Source organism: Tupaia chinensis, unplaced genomic scaffold, assembly GCF_000334495.1.
Source record: "Tupaia chinensis unplaced genomic scaffold, TupChi_1.0 Scaffold146525_1, whole genome shotgun sequence".
NCBI classification, from domain to species: Eukaryota; Metazoa; Chordata; class Mammalia; order Scandentia; family Tupaiidae; genus Tupaia; species Tupaia belangeri.
In genome coordinates, this window is record NW_006206380.1 from 698,382 (window position 1) to 714,579 (window position 16,198).

At 35.4% G+C, this 16,198-nt stretch overlaps 1 protein-coding gene and 1 pseudogene across 1 annotated transcript in view; one reads left to right on the forward strand and one right to left on the reverse strand.

The window, feature by feature from the left end:
- Positions 1–3,215: 3,215 nt before the first annotated feature.
- LOC102491185 (obg-like ATPase 1) lies at positions 3,216–4,388 on the reverse strand (annotated as a pseudogene).
- Positions 4,389–5,952: 1,564 nt separating this feature from the next.
- CYLC1 (cylicin 1) overlaps positions 5,953–16,198 on the forward strand; it is a 68,002-nt gene continuing 57,756 nt past the window's right edge. The window contains exon 1 of the mRNA XM_006168945.1: positions 5,953–6,012. Within this exon, the coding sequence (XP_006169007.1) occupies positions 5,996–6,012 (17 nt within the window). The 5' untranslated portion in view covers positions 5,953–5,995. The remainder of the gene's footprint in view (positions 6,013–16,198) is intronic.

Sequence of the window (16,198 nt, forward strand, 5' to 3'; positions counted from 1 at the left end):
ATCATATTAATTGATACAGAAAAGCATTGATAAAGTACAATGTCTCCTGATGATTAAGATTCCTAACAAAATGAGTATAAAGAGTGCATTTTGTAACACAATGAAACAATAAAGACCATATACAACAAACTTACAGTTAACATCATACTTGATGAGGAAAAGTTGATAACTTTTCCACCAAAAACTGGAAAAAGATAGGGTTATCCACTCTCTTCACTCCTTTTGAACATAGTCCTGGAAGTTCTAGCCAATGCAATCAGATAAGAGAGTGAAATAAAAGGTATTCAAATAGGAAAAAAGTAAAACTCCCTATTTTCAGGTAGCATGATTTACTTTACTTTTATTTTTGGTTGTGCCAGAAGGTAAGTGCACATGCAAGAGGATAAACAGAGACAGAGAGAGAGAGAGAGAAAGCACCTTCTATGGAGAATGGTCATGCCATTTTCATGCAATAACTCCTTTTCCTCCATATTTCTTTATCATGTCAGAATTTGGGTCACATACACACAATGTGTTTTTCAAGCTACTGAATTCTGAATTTGAACAGCAGAGTTGACCATAGGGAGTCTGGCTTCCTTAACAATCAGACTATGGAGACAGCCCCATGAATGACATAATTAAATGTATAAGAAAACCTAAGGAATCCACCAAAAACATATTAGATGTGATAAATAAATTCAATAAATTCTCAGAATACAGGGGCCAGCAGGTGATGTGATGGTGAAGGCACTGGACTTCCACATGGCGGACCACAGCTCAAGTCCTGGACCTGGCAACCTGCTTTCTGACTCTCTCTCTCTTTCTCCCCTCTCTCTTGTGAGCACATGTGTCCTGTAGCAACAATTAAAATATAATGATAATAAAATAATTAAATAAATAATTCTTTATTAAAAATTTTAGTGCAAAATCAATACACAAAAATATGTGCATTTTTGTATACCGACAATGAATGAACTGAGAGAAATGAAGAAAGCAATACCATTTACCAGCCCCACACACACACAAACCTATGAATAAATCTAATCACAGAGTTTAAAATTTTATGCAATAAAAACTATAAAATACTGAAGAAAGAAAAAAAGATTAAAAATTGGAAAGACATCCCTTGTTCTTAGATTAGATAATCAACAGAAAATGTTAATATCATCCAAACTAACCTACACATTCAATGCAATTCCCATCAAATGGCAGTGACTATTCTCAGAAGTAGGAAAAATATGTAAAACATTTCATGCAGAAAATAAATTTACCCTTACTCTCATTATTGCCATTTTGATGTGTTTACATCCATTCTTTTGTTGTAAATATATTTGCTTTATATGGTAGATATCAAACTGTATGTACAGTTTAATGTTCCTGGTTTTATTCATACACATAAGGATACAGTGATGAGCAAAACAGATATGATCACTGCTCTCATGTAGATTTACTCAAGCAATTTACCAAAATTATTTTCTAATCTTGGACATTTAGAGCACTTCCAAGTTTTACTATTTTCAATATTAAATATTATTTAAATATTTTAAACCTATGATAAACATCTTTCTACTCAAAATAATAATTTAGTTAGGATGCATCCTAGGAGTATATTTACTGGGTCAGTGGAGTAGAAGCACATTTTCATCAGTTATTTTTTGTTTTGTTTTGTTTTAATAATTTACTCTATGAATGAGAGAAACAGAGACAGAGCGAGATATACAGCACTCTCATGGGGGCTTTCACACAACAATCTCCCGACCCCCAATTGAGTCATTCTGGACCACAGACACATGCATTTCCATTATACTCATAAAAGTCTCCACATGCAAACTGGCAACATTCCTATGTGAAATGACATGTTTTACTGCTGTGCCACAACCTGCCCCATCATGGCTTTTTATACATGGTTGATATTCCTTTCAAATGTATTATTTTTGTCTGTTTTTTGCTCATAAAGTGAATGACTTTGTATAAGCTTCCTTTAGAAGGTAATGCTATTTGACTAGTTTGTGAACTTAGTTTGGCCATTGGAAGAGTTCTGAGATAATACAACTTTGCACTACTCAATGGAAACTACCTTGGTATATTGGATCACATAATTTTCCTTTCATTTTCTAAAACAAAATATAGTATTACATAGAAATATAAACTGTTGGGACTAGCAGTTAGAGTAATGGCTATGTCGTTGGACTCCCATGTAGTCGACTGTGGGTCGAGTTCTGGACCCAGTGGCTTAAACTCACGCCGGACACGTGTGCATGTGTACCCAAGATCCCAAGAGTAGAATGGAGGAGAAGGTATTGCGGCATGGCCATCTTTCCTGGGGGGTGATTTCTCTCTTTCTGTCAGTCTCTCTCTGTCTTTGTGGCAAGTGCACACACCTTATAGTAAAAACCTCCCCCAAAAAAGAAAAAAATATATAAACTGTAAAAAATAAATTAAGAAAAATTCAATGATAAAAAAGTGGTAAAATATTAATGAGTTTAGCTAACAAACTACTTTTTCTCCTGAAGAAGAGAAACTCTCAGTTATGTATGATGCATATAAAGACAACCTCTCATACACATTCTTAGCTTCCTGAAAGTTTTTACTTTTATAATAAAAAGTTCACATTTATCAATTTTCTACAGTTGATAACTGTAGTAGCAGTGGATAAATTTTTTTTCTTTCTTTTTTGTTTTGTCAAATGTTTTATTGAATATAGACATCTGGAGTACTGTAAAACATGCATTATCTGTAGATTGAAAAAGGAGCAAGTCACATTGTCCTCACTGTCAAATGTGTCAGGCGTGATGGAGATTAATGAAGTGTCGTGAGAATAATATGATTCCCGAAAAGTTTCTACAATTTAGAGTAAGGTCTTGATCACATGAAAAGCAAAGCTGTTTACATTTAGTGAACTTGAATTTCATCAGAGGTACATAGTATTTTCATATTAAAAGAAACAAAAATAATTTGTTTGTAGAAGATTCCCATCCCCTTGACGTTATTTGTCCCTTAAGTTTTCAGATTTTTTTTTTTTTTTGGAGAGGTTTTTATCTTTGGCCTTAACGCTAACGCCACATGCGCCCAGCGTGAGTTTAAGCCACCGGGTCCAGGACTCAAACTGCGGTGGACTACATGGGAGTTCAACGACATAGCCATTATGCCAACTGCTGGTCCCCAGTTTTCAGAAATTTTAATTACCAAAAAAAAGCTTTTTAGAGTTATACATTTATCTGAGCAGCAACTAAAATTTATTTCTTCTTCAGTTGTTGTGTATTAAATTTGAAGAAGATAATGTCTTCATCTTCAACAATATAATTTCTGCCTCACTGTCTGTATTTTCTGGTAACCTTGATTGCATTTTCAGAAACTTCCTCTTTAAAATCTTCATATTTCATTACTTCAGCCATAACGAATATTTTTTTTAAATCTGTGTGAATCTTCCCTGCATCGTGGGGAGACTTTGTCTCTTTCCTGAAGGTCCATGAATGCACTTCACCTGGGCCTGCAGTGAAAAAATATTCTAGTTGCAGTGCTGCAAATCCAGCCTTAATCAACTTTGGAAAAGCACTTTGTGTCGTGTTCTCTTCCAGATACTTGTTTCTCCTCAACACTCAATTCTTGCAATTTGAGTTCCAAGTCCCCACTAAAAGGAATAACCAAGGGACCTGGGTCATATTTGTCTATCCACTCTTTCATTTTTATTAACCATTTGTTTTTTTTCCTAATGTAGTCTTTTTCAGAAAGATTAACCAGTAGACCATTGATTTTGAAGTTAAAAAGTAAATGCTTATTTAAAATTTCAATCTTTTATCATTCAAATCATGACAGAAGTGAAAAGGTTTCTTTTGATCTAGAACCCAGGACTTGATTTTGCACATTATGTCGTATTCAGGTTTTAGCTTTTTATCTGCTTCTCTCACAGCCATCTTTTATAGTTTATGTATTATGGGGCCAATTATTTATCCATTTTTAAACCAAAGTTCTTCAAGTATTATTTCTATATCTCAAATAGGATCTGCACTTCCTTCAACAAGTGTGATATCATCATCTTCAAAAGCACATATTAGATGATAGATCCCATCACAGGCACTAATATGAGATAAAAGGGTATTTTTCAAGCCTTGTCCATTGCGAGCTCACTTCACAAGGCTAGTAATATTCACTACATTTAGATGGGCAGAAATTTTGTTTGCTGGTTTGTGATACTGGCAAGTGAAGTCAAACCTTTCATCTGGCACAGGTACTCTGCTTTCAGGATAAATTGTGCAGAATGGGAGGTTTTCTGTACTATTAGTTAATACATTGAAGAAGGTAGTTTTCCCAACATTTGACAATCCCACAATACCAATTTTCAGTGAAGTTCCAAATCTTCCAGTGATTGGGGGTGGTTTAATTCCATCACCTCTCATTTTAGGGAGCATCACGCTTGGGGTGGGTGATAGCATGTAGTCTCAGTGGCAGCAGGAGACAGGTGTTGATGGCAGCAGAGGCAGAAAAGAAGCTGCAGTCGATAACTAGTTCTAACACAACTCTGTATATACCAGTCGTTTTCAATTTTATAGTGAAAGCATTTTTCAGACCTGTCTATATCATTTAAATAGACATTTTACCTTTTCTGTGATTACATATGTAAGAATAATTCACATTTAAGATATTTTCATGAAATATTACCATGAACATATGAAAAAGTTTTAGAGAAATAGTCTGAATATAAAGAAAATGTTGTGGACTACAACAGCTCTTTGTAAATAAATGTTTATATTCTATTTTTGAATTTCCTTTTTCTTTTAGCCCATACATATCTTTCACTTAAACATATACACATGTACACATATGAGTGTGCACACATTAATACTCAAAACTAGTAGTAAATGAGACAGGTCTAAATAATTAGTTATTTAATAAACAAACAGATTCGACCAATGAGTAACTGATTGATTCTTTAAGTTTAAACTTTAAAAAGTTGAATGTGGGGAACCAGCAGTTAGCATAATGGGTATGTCTCTGGACTCTCATGTAGTCGACCATGGTTCGCGTCCCGGGCCCGGTGGCTTAAAACCCACGCCGGGCGCGTGTGCGTGCATGCCCATGACCATCCCCCCGGGAGGTGATTTCTCACTTTCCATCTCTATGTCTCTTCTCTCTCTGTCTGTCTGGCGAGCACACACACCCTATAGCAAAAACCTCTCCAAAAAAAAGAAATTTCCTAGTATTAAACCTCTGACAACCAAGGAAAAAGTGCTCTCTCTTCACTCCCCTACCATAAGTAAAATAGCACAGCCATTTGTTGTCCTTTTCGGGTACTGGAGACAATCACATCTGTGTGACTGATGATTTTGTCCATTGGAGATTTTGGCAAAGGAGGCAGCCTCTACTTTGAAACTCCTTCTTGAGTTTTGGGTTGAAGCTCCTTCTTGAGTTTTGGGTTGTTGCCTCTTTAACAACCACCAAGTACATCCCTTGTAAAAATGACTATTAGCTTGCTAAATAGCTCTTTCTAAAATTGAATACCTGACACATGGAGAGTCTATTATTCTCTGGCCAATATCCTTATTTTAGAGTGGGTCAAAGTGGATTGTTGGTTGAGACCAGCAGTTAGCGTAATGGCTATGTCGCTGGACTCCCACGTAGTCGACTGAGGTTCGCATCCCAGATCCCATGGCTTAAATTCATGCCGGGTGCAGTCTGTGCGTGCCCAAGATCCTGAGAGGAGAATGGAGGAGAAGGGATTGCGGTGTGGCCATCCCCCCTGGGGGGTGATTTCTCATTTGCTATCTCTCTGTATCTCTGTCTTTCTGGCGACTGCATGAACCCTATAGTGAAAAACCTATCAAAAAAAAAAAAGTTGAGTGTGCACTCACAATTTTGAAATAGGTTTCAGAACAACTTAAGCACTGTAAAGTATGACTACTCTGTCCTTTCCCTTTAAATTCCTGTTGTTCAATGTCTCTTTATGATGTCATCACTCTACATTACCAGTGTGAACTTACATTGCTGCTAAAGTCCTGGCAACATATAGGCAGGGGAAATGTCTCTTTCAAAATTGTAAGTACTGTGTTTAATGCATTTCACTACTTTTAATGGGTAATATTTTCAGTTTGGTTACATATTTATATATCTAAGAGTAAAGACTATTTATTTCACAATCATTTTGTTTATGTTTTAAAACTTGTACTTTAAATAGGGATATGGAATAATTCTTATCAATATTGTGGAGGTATTGGTTTGAAATATAGCTACTTCAGACTCTTTCATAGAATAGCTATATGACCTTTGCCATTTTATCTTTCTAAGTTTCAGTTACTATAACCACATCTTATTTTAGGGAGAATAAAAGAAATTAATGTAAGTAAAGGCATTTTAAAGGATAAAAAAACATAGTGAGAATTTATTAAACTAGATATACCTTATTTTATGTATAAAAATATTAAATAATTCTATTATTGTGATAGATGGGAAGACTTAATAGTATGCCTAATGAAGAAACAAACTATTTAAGAGACACGGAAATGGAAAATTATTTGTTGATGATAAAGTGTGTGATAATATCTTTAGCTGGTCTACTGTATAGTTTATTCAGGCTAGGAAAATTTATTTTGCATGCTGTAGTGATATACCATGATTGAATGTATAAAAAAATACATATATAGTGGGTTTCTTTTTTAAAGGAGTCATTAAATGAAAGATAAAAATGTTATTCATATGGAATTAAATAAATAATTGTAATTCTGTAGTCTTTAGTGTCTGCATCTTTCAATGCTGGTTTTTATTTTATGTATGTGTATATGTATTTAAATTTGCTAGAAGGCATGTGCACTCAACAGAGACACATAGAGTGAGAGAGAGAGAGGGGGAAAGTGAAAAAGTGTACTCCAAGGGGAATCATGGCACAATCCCTCCTCCTCCAGTTCTGTTTTGGAGATTTTGGACACACACATACACATGCTTGATATGTTTTTGAAGCCAATAGATCTTGGACTTGAATCATGCAGTTGGCCATGCAGAATCCAGCCGCCTTAACCACCATGCCACCATCTAGTCTTGTTCTTATTTATTTATTTAGAGAGGTTTCTGTTATAGGGCACGTGTGCTTGCCAGAGAGACAGAGAGAGACTGAGAGACAGAAAGTGAGAAATCATCCCCAAAGGGGAATGGCCACACCACAATCCCTCTCTTCTATTATCCTCTCAGGATCTTGGGCACACACAAATGTGTGCCCTGCATGAATTTTAATCCACTGGGTCTGGGACTCGAACTGTAGTCAACTATGTGGTTTCTTGCTTTCTCTCTCTCTCTCTCTTTCTCTCTCTCTTCCTGGTGAGCGCATGCACCCTATAGCAAAAATCTCTCAAAAAATAATAAAATAAAAAAGAAATTCAAATTTTGGAAAATTATTTTAGAGAATGGAATTACAGAGTCTTTCCTTTTTAAAATGATACATTTCAGTAACATTTGGATTTTTAATGTTTGTGTATTACTTTTAGAACAACGAAATGTAATGTAGCTTGAAACAAAGAACAAAAAAGAATTATTTGACCTGGAAATAAAAAATGAGTCCCCCAAAGTGGGCTTCTCAGATCATTAGTGCTTTTATAAAAATATTTCTAGTTGGATTCTGCATACGTCTACTATCCCCTGTTACATCATAAAGGTCTCAGGATTATGTCAATATTGATTATTTTCTTTGAAATCTACTGTCATCCCTAAAACCCTATATGTCATCTTCTGTCTCTTACTTGGAAGATACTTTTGCTTTCTTACTTTATCTAAACATGACTCTCCCCTCAAACATTCTGCTTTTTTCTACAGTCCCCTAGAATAGGTGATGCCTTCTTTCCCATATCTTTTCCTACCACAGACTCTGAAGTGCAGTAGATGTCAATTTTTTTTATTTGTGTCACTTCCAAGTCATTGTTCTTCTCTACTTCCCAAAATAATAGTTAACTTTAAATCTTATGTCATCAGATTATATCACCTGCTTTCTTTCCTTTTTATATTCATCATCCCATTTCCAGGCAACTCTTCTTCATTTCATCATAATTTTCTGTCTCATCCACTATCACCCAAAATAGTACTCTTATTTTAATTTCTGGTGACTTTACTATTTATATAATCATTCTCATACCTAAAGTTTCAATTTTTTGGCCTTCTCTTCTTCAATTATCTTATCTTACATCCTACATCAGTGTCTTTTTTCTATATATATCCACCCAAAATCTTAATTTCAAAGATATCACTTTACAACCACTACCTCAAATACCTCTGATATTCCTACTGTAACAATTCATCCACCCTTCTAAGACCAACCATTGATTTTTACTACTTTATCACTTTTATCACTTTTTTCAATCCCTTCCCCATTACTATGTGAATTATCATCATAGATCCCCACCTGTCTTACAATTTTACAGGCTCATGGCATATCAGCACCAATATTTTTTCTCTCTCTTTTTTTGGAGAGATTTTTGCTATAGGGCGCGTGCGCTCGCCAGACAGAGACAGACATAGAGACAGAAAGGGAGAAATCACCCCCCAGGGAGGATGGTCAAGCCGCAATCTCTTCTCCATTCTCCTCTCGGGATCTTGGGCATGCATGCACACGTGCCCAGCGTGAGTTTTAAGCCACCGGGTCCGGGACGCGAATCGCGGTCGACTACATGGGAGTCCAGCGACATAGCCATTATGCTAACTGCTGGTTCCCAGCACAAATATTTTCTTGCATACATATTCAACTTCATTTTCCCCACTGTCCTTTTTCACATCTCTTCTAACAAAAACTTAATTTTAAATAAACTTAACTGTCCCATTACATTTATATCTTTGCAAGATAAATGTGGATAAAAAAAAAAGTGTGTAACTCCAATAATTAGTTTCAATTTAAATCTATGATGACAACTCCAAGTGGGCTATTAATGGTACCTGGCCAATGGTATTATATTTCTATAGTTTTTTAATCATTCTCTACTTTCAAAGATGAATATTCCTCATTTTTCTCTATCCTTTCAAATCAGCAACACCTTATCCTTATCCTACTCTCACCTAATAAAGATGAAGGGAATTTTTACTATTTTCACAAACAAATGTAATTGTCTACATGAATCTACCCTTATTCTCTGTCTCCCCTCCTGTTAAAGTGAATGCCTGTTTTTTCCTCCTACCCAAGTCTAACTCCTTTAACTGAATGCTTTAAATTACTAAGAATACTGTAACACATAATTAGAAGCTGAGTAAATTAAACCATCATGAATTTATTATAGTTATGGATACTACAAGTCCAAGAAAGTGTCAGCAGGGTCAATTACTTCAAAAAGTTGTGACGGAGAATCTGTTCAATGTCTCCCCTGGCTTCCGGAAGTTTCTGGCAATTCCTGGTATTGTTTGACTTGTAAATGAATCATTCCAATCTCTGCCTCCATCACATGGCATGCTTTCCCTGTCTGTGTCTGTGTCCAAATGTTCCACTTCTTATAAGATTACCAGTCATTGGATTAGGGTACAACCTAGTTCACTATTACCTCACCTTAACTTGATTACATCTGAAAAGACCCTATTTAAAAATAAGATCATATTCACAGTTACATTTTAGAACTTGAATATATTATCTAGGATGACACCATTCAACTCACAACACAGAGCATTGGATTTTATTCACTAAGATATAGCCTTTATAATTAATTCATTTTTGGGTTTCATCATTTTTTCTTAATTTTATATGGAAACATTCCCATAAGCATACTAAAAAAGTAATTTTTATCATTAAAATATTCTTTTTCCAGCTACTACCTTTTTTTTTTTTGGCTATAGGGTGCATATGCTCTCCAGAAAGACAGAGAGAGACAGAGAGATAGAAAGTGAGAAATCACCCCCCAGGGGGGATAGTCACACCTCAATCCCTTCTCCTCCATTCTCCTCTCGGGATCTTGGGCAGGCATGCACACGCACCCAGCGTGAGTTTAAGCCACCAGGTCCGGGACTCGAACCACAGTCAGCTACTTGGGAGTTCAGCAACATAGCTGGTCCCAGTTACTGCTCATTTTTGGTCACCATTATTTAACAAAACTCTTTGGAAGAATTATTCATACTCGTTATCTCCAATTCCTTTTCTCTTATTAACAATCTATTAATATACTATATTTAACTGAAATTTTTAATGGATAAATGTGGTAGATAATTTAGAAAGAACATAAGAACAAGTAGTAAAAAGTTAGTAATAATCACTATTACTCTATTCTTTTGACCTTACCATTCAATAAAAATGAAATTCTTCAATGACTGTTACATTTGTAAATGTTTGCAAATTTATAAACAGCATATGATACAGCCAATTCTCTTAGTAAAATATTTTCTCTTTGGTAGGTATATTGCTACACATTGTTTCCCACCTATCATATTTGCTGTTCCTTCCCAGCCTCTGTTTTTGGTTTTTCTTCATCCCTAACAATCTTTAAATATTAGAAAGCTCAAAATTCAATGCATTGTATAATATCATTCAGTGCAGTATACAATATCATCCAAAGCAGTGTATAATATCTTGATTTTTATGCCAATTATGTGCTAATGAATTCAAAATTTATATCTCTGTCTCAGAATTCCCATCTAATTTCCAAACTCATAGAATGACTCTTAAAAACCTCAATAGAAAATGCTTATTATGAAAAAACCTATGCATAGATTTCAAAATTTGTTTGCACCACACATGTACTTTATTCTGTTTTTCCACAAACTTTTTGAAGTCTCCTTGTATATGCACCTGTCTTATTAACATCTCTATTCAGATATCTAATAGGTAGCTCAAACTTGATATGAACAGAACAAAATTGTTGTTTCATACTCCCTTTAAACCTGCTAACCAGTAAATATTCTCCATCTCAGAATTTGGTTCATTCTTCACTCAGTTGCTCAAGAAAACATGTATATGTGTATACACATATACACATGCACACACACAAACATACCTTTGGTGCCATCTTTGCTTGCTCTACTTCTCTAGTATGTCTGCAAATCCTATAGGGACTACTTGCTAAATATATTCATAATTCATTCACTCATCATCACCAATTCCAAAACTTCTTTATCCATATCTATATTATTGTGATATCCAATTAACTTGTTACCTTGTATATTAGTTTCTTATTGCCTTTGTAATAAATACCATAAATTTAATGGATTAAAATGATAGACATTTGTTCTCTCACAGTTCTGAAGGCAGAAGTCCAAAATGAATCATTCAGAGCTAAAATCAAGATGTTGGCAGGGCTAATTCTTTCTGGAGTTATCTGTATAAAATCCATTCCTTGCCTCTTCCAATGGTGACTGCTAACATTTTTTGGCATTGTAACTGCATCACTTCAATCTCTGCTCTGTTGTTATATTGCCTTTTCCTTTTCTGAAATCAAAGTTTTCTTTGCTTCCCTTTTAAAATAATAATTGTGATTACACTTAGTACTCACCTGGATAATCCAAAATAATCCCTACAACTAAACATTCTTAACTTAATTACACATGCAAATTCCCCCTTACCATGTAGGGTAATATTTACAAACTTCAAAAATTAGAAAATATGTATCTTTGGGGTTTATAATTCAGCCTACCATAATCCGTCCTGTACAACAATGATTTGTGTTGATCTCACATGCAAATATATTCACCATAACCTACATCAGCAAAATTATCAACCTATTCCAACATTAACTCAAGCCCAATGTTGAATCTAAATATTACTGGCTAGAAAGTCTCAGTTGCCATAATCTAAATTATTTAAATCATGCATAGGTGAGATGCTGTGTATGACCCATCCTGGGGGAAAGATACTCTCCATCTATAGAATTCTGAAAGTAGAAAAGCTTTCTGCTCCCCAAATACAATAGTTAGACACGGGTAGGGTAAGAGTTCTAGAGTCCAATTGCAAATGAGAAAATGGAAGAAAAAATGGAATCATTGGCTGCCAGCAGTTTCTACTTCCACTTTTATTGGGTTACAATGTCTTTTAATAAACTACTGTGGCTCTAGGTTCACACTTTGGACCTGTGGCTCCACCTGCTGGGCTTTCAGCTCTGCCCTCAAAGTGATCTATCATTTTTTTTATGACAGAGAGAAAAAAGAGAGTGAGGGAGGTACATAAAAAGAGACAAAAGGACAGAGATTTTTTGTTTTGTTTTTAATTCATCAGAGGGCATGTGCACTCACTGGAGAGAGAGAGAGAGAGAAATTGAGAAAGCATCACACATGAGCCATGATCATGTCACAATCCCTTCTTTTCCATTTTTCCACTCCTTTCAGGATTTTGGGCATGTGTGCACATGAGCTTAGTGTGTTTTTCAAGTTGCTCGGTCCAGGACTTAAGCCACATAGTTGGCCACGTGGAATCAAGACACTTTAACCACCAGGTCATGGACTGGCCCCCCAACAGATATGTTTTGTTTTGTTTTTGTTTTTGTTTTTATTTTTTTTGCTATAGGACATATGCACTTGCCAGAGAGAGATGACAGAAAGAGAGAGAGAGAAAATAAGAAATCATTCCCAAGGAGGTTGGCAAAGCCACAATTGTTTCTCCTCCATTCTTCACTAGAAATTTTGGGAATATACCTGCCTGACATGATTTTCAAGCCTGCCAGGTCTGGGACTTGAACCACAGAGCTGGCCATGTAGGATCCAACACCTTGACAACCATGCTACCTGCTGGCCCAATGAGAGGTATTTTTAACAGAGTTTTGTCATTTCACAATTTCCCGATCCACCCTTCCAGTTAGCTAGGATCACAGGCATAGTCCACTGTTACAGGTCTATTTAGGGTGAACTAGAAACTGATCCTGTGCTTCCCATGCAGTCTCAGCCACCATGCATTGGTATCCTCCCATTTGTACCACCATGGCTAGACCTACGTCTCTTTACTTGAAAGGTAACACATGTTTGCAACTGAATGGTTTTGTCAGCCTGTTTCCTTCCTGTAGAGTTTCATCAGTTTAAGAAAATATCATTTTACTTTTACCGTTTTCCTATAATGTTGAGGATCATATCTATAAAATCCTTAAACATCTCTTTGAAAAGTCAAAGCTTACCTAAATGTCTAAACACCATTTATTTTCTGAAGCCAATACTCTGTTGCTTTACTTACACAATATGAGGCAAAGCACAAGAACTGTGATGTCCAAAAGGGCAACTAAGGTGTATGGCTGTTTATGTTTAAATTAATAGAACTAATTACTCAGTCACTCTAGTCATATTTCATGTTCAAAAGCCACATGTGGCTGTGGCTAAAAAATTCCCATCACCACAGAAAGTTTCATTGTATAGGTTGCTCTATAACATCTACCTCTAAATAATTTCTGAAAAAGCTGTTCATGACTTCAAATATTAATTCTGTGTTGATGACTTCCAAATCTTTTTCTAGTCTTTTTCCATTAACTTAATGGAGTATCTTCAGTAATCTACTGTTATCTTGATTATCATTGCTTTGTACTAGATTTTGAGGTGGTGTAATAAGATACTTCCTACTTTATTTTTTTGAACAGTGTTGCATTGGCTACTTTATTTTTTTGAACAGTGTAGCATTGGTAATACTGGGCCTTTTAAAAAGATTCTAGACACACGTCTTCTAATAGTTTTACTATTTCAGTGGAGAATATCTCTAGTAATTTGATTTGAATTGCATTGAATATTTATGTTAATTTAGGTAGAATTGACATTTTGGTTATATCAATTATTCCAATCCAGAAAGACTTGGGATGTCTTTCTACTTTCGTGTACTGTACTCAATTTCTTTTTACAGTTTTCATAGTTTTTCTTGTAGAGATCTTTTACTTCTTTAGTTTGGCTCATTCTTAGGTATCTAATTTTCATGGCTATTATAAGTGGGATAGCTTTATTCAATTCTACCTTGGTTTCTTCATATGAAATATAAAAATGCTATAGATTTTTGTGTATTGATTTTTTTATCCCTCCTCTTTTTTTGAATAGGTTTTTGCTATAGGGCACGTGCGCTCACCAGAAAGACAGAGACAGAGAGACAGAGAGCGAGAAATCATCCCCCAGGGGGGATGGTCATGCCACAATTCCTTCTCTTCCATTCTCCTCTTGGGATCTTGGGCATGCATGCACACACGCCTGGTGTGAGTTTAAGCCACCAGATCTGGGACTCGAACCACGATTGACTACATGGGAGTCCAGTGACATAGCCATTACACTAACTGCTGGTCCCTATCCCTCCTCTTTACTGAATTAATTTATCACTTCCAGGAGTTTTTGTTCCTCTGGATTCCTTTGTATTTTTTTCTTTTCTTTTTAGTTCAATATGATTTTATCTATTTACTTTTGAATTTTTAAAATTTTAATAGAAAAACAATGGAAAATGGTCATGTGCAATAGTCTCAGGAGTAATCAGAAGCCTAGAATCTTAAAATAAATAGGTATTGAAAGTTCTACAGTAAAATTTTTAATGCTCATAATTATAAAAAAGAAAAAATATTAAAATACAGCTTAAAATAATTAACAATTCTAACTTCCTTGGCAATGTGGAATATTTTATAAAGTTGGTACAGTACACAACCTCCAAGGAAGGTCTCCAATGGTAAAACAAATCAACAAGTGAGCAAAGGAATTTGCCAGGATGACAAATACTACCCACTATATATTGGTGTAGAAATTTTGCCTAGGGCTTTTGCCTACAACTTGAAATGAGAAAATCTGGCCTAGGTATTTGTTCTGGTCTGCTATTTAGATATTTTTCTCAAACCCTAGTATAAATTTAAGAGAATGCAACAGCTTCTTCAAAGAAGTAGAATAATGCTAAGATCTGAACCATGGCTTTACAAAATATTGTAACCACAGAACAGAGTAATTCATTTTATGCCATGATCCAGTCTATATGCTGCCTGCTTCCGAATTAACATTAAACATGTATAGTCATAGAGATTCCATCTTGTTCCTGTAAGTTTTTCTCTCCACACTTAGTCATGTCTGTAGACTAAATTATCATTTATCTAGAGATAACCTCCCCTGCAGTTTTCAGCAGAAAAGCATCTTGTGACCTTTTCCCACTACCCCAAGGTAGATGGGAAGATATACTGTAAATAATCTTTGTTCTTTTAAGATATATAGAAGCATAGTCACCAAACTCCTCTCAGTGAACCATGAAAAAAGGGATAACCAGGACCCACTGCAGCATGTTAGTGTCTGAAATGACTTGTCATCTCTTGGCCCTGACTACCCCTCCCAGCTTTTACCTTTCCTATAAAAATCAACCTTTTGTTCCCTTTTCCGTTAGATGGTTCTTTAGGACACTAGGCAGTCTTTTTGTTGTCTAGTTGTATTCCCAATTAAGTCACCTTCCTCTTCCCAGTGTGGCAAGAGAGTGGGAGAAGGGAGAAAGTGTGTTGAAAGGAATCAAGAAGAAAAATAGAGAGACAAGACATTTATGGGACACAGAAAAGATGATAACATGTATAGTATTTTTAATTGGATTGGTGTGAAAGTATTCATGTTGGGTAAATTCACTGTACAAGCTGAAGTGATGCATAGTGACTGAATGTATAAAATGAAATTTTTAAAAAGGAGTAGAATAAGACATGGCTCCAGTGAACTAGATATTTCAGGGAATGAAGATTTTCTACTGATAATTCAGCCTCCAGCAAACGAGCTAGCAGCTGAACTTCCAGAATTTGAAAGAAACACACTATCCATCAGATGACAAGAAATCACCGCCGGATCACAAGAAATATGGGAAAACAAGAAAATATCTCTCCTCCAAGGGAAAAGAGTAACTATTCTTCATCCACAAGCAGTTTGGTGAAAATCATGGAAATGTCTGATAAGGAATTTAGAGCATTTATAATGTCGAAGCTAACAGAGATGGAAGAGAACAGAGATACTGAACTGCTAAAGAGAAAGGAGAAAGAAATTGATGAGTTCCAGGAGATGAGGACATTCTTGCAAGATCTAAAAGAGGAATTACACATTTTACAAAAGACTCAAATGGAACGGCTAGAGATGAAGTCTATAATACAAGAAGTCAAAATCTCTCTTGAAAGTATTAAAAGCAGACTAGATCATTCAGAAAATAGAATCTCAGATTTAGAAGATAAAATGGCTGGCCTAGAAAAATCCACCACGACGACTGGCCCAAAAATTTGAGAATAATATGTGAGAAGTACTAGATACCATCAAACGTCCAAACATCTGGATAATTGGCATTCCAGAAGGTGAAGAAACCCATAAGGGCATTGATAATCTATTC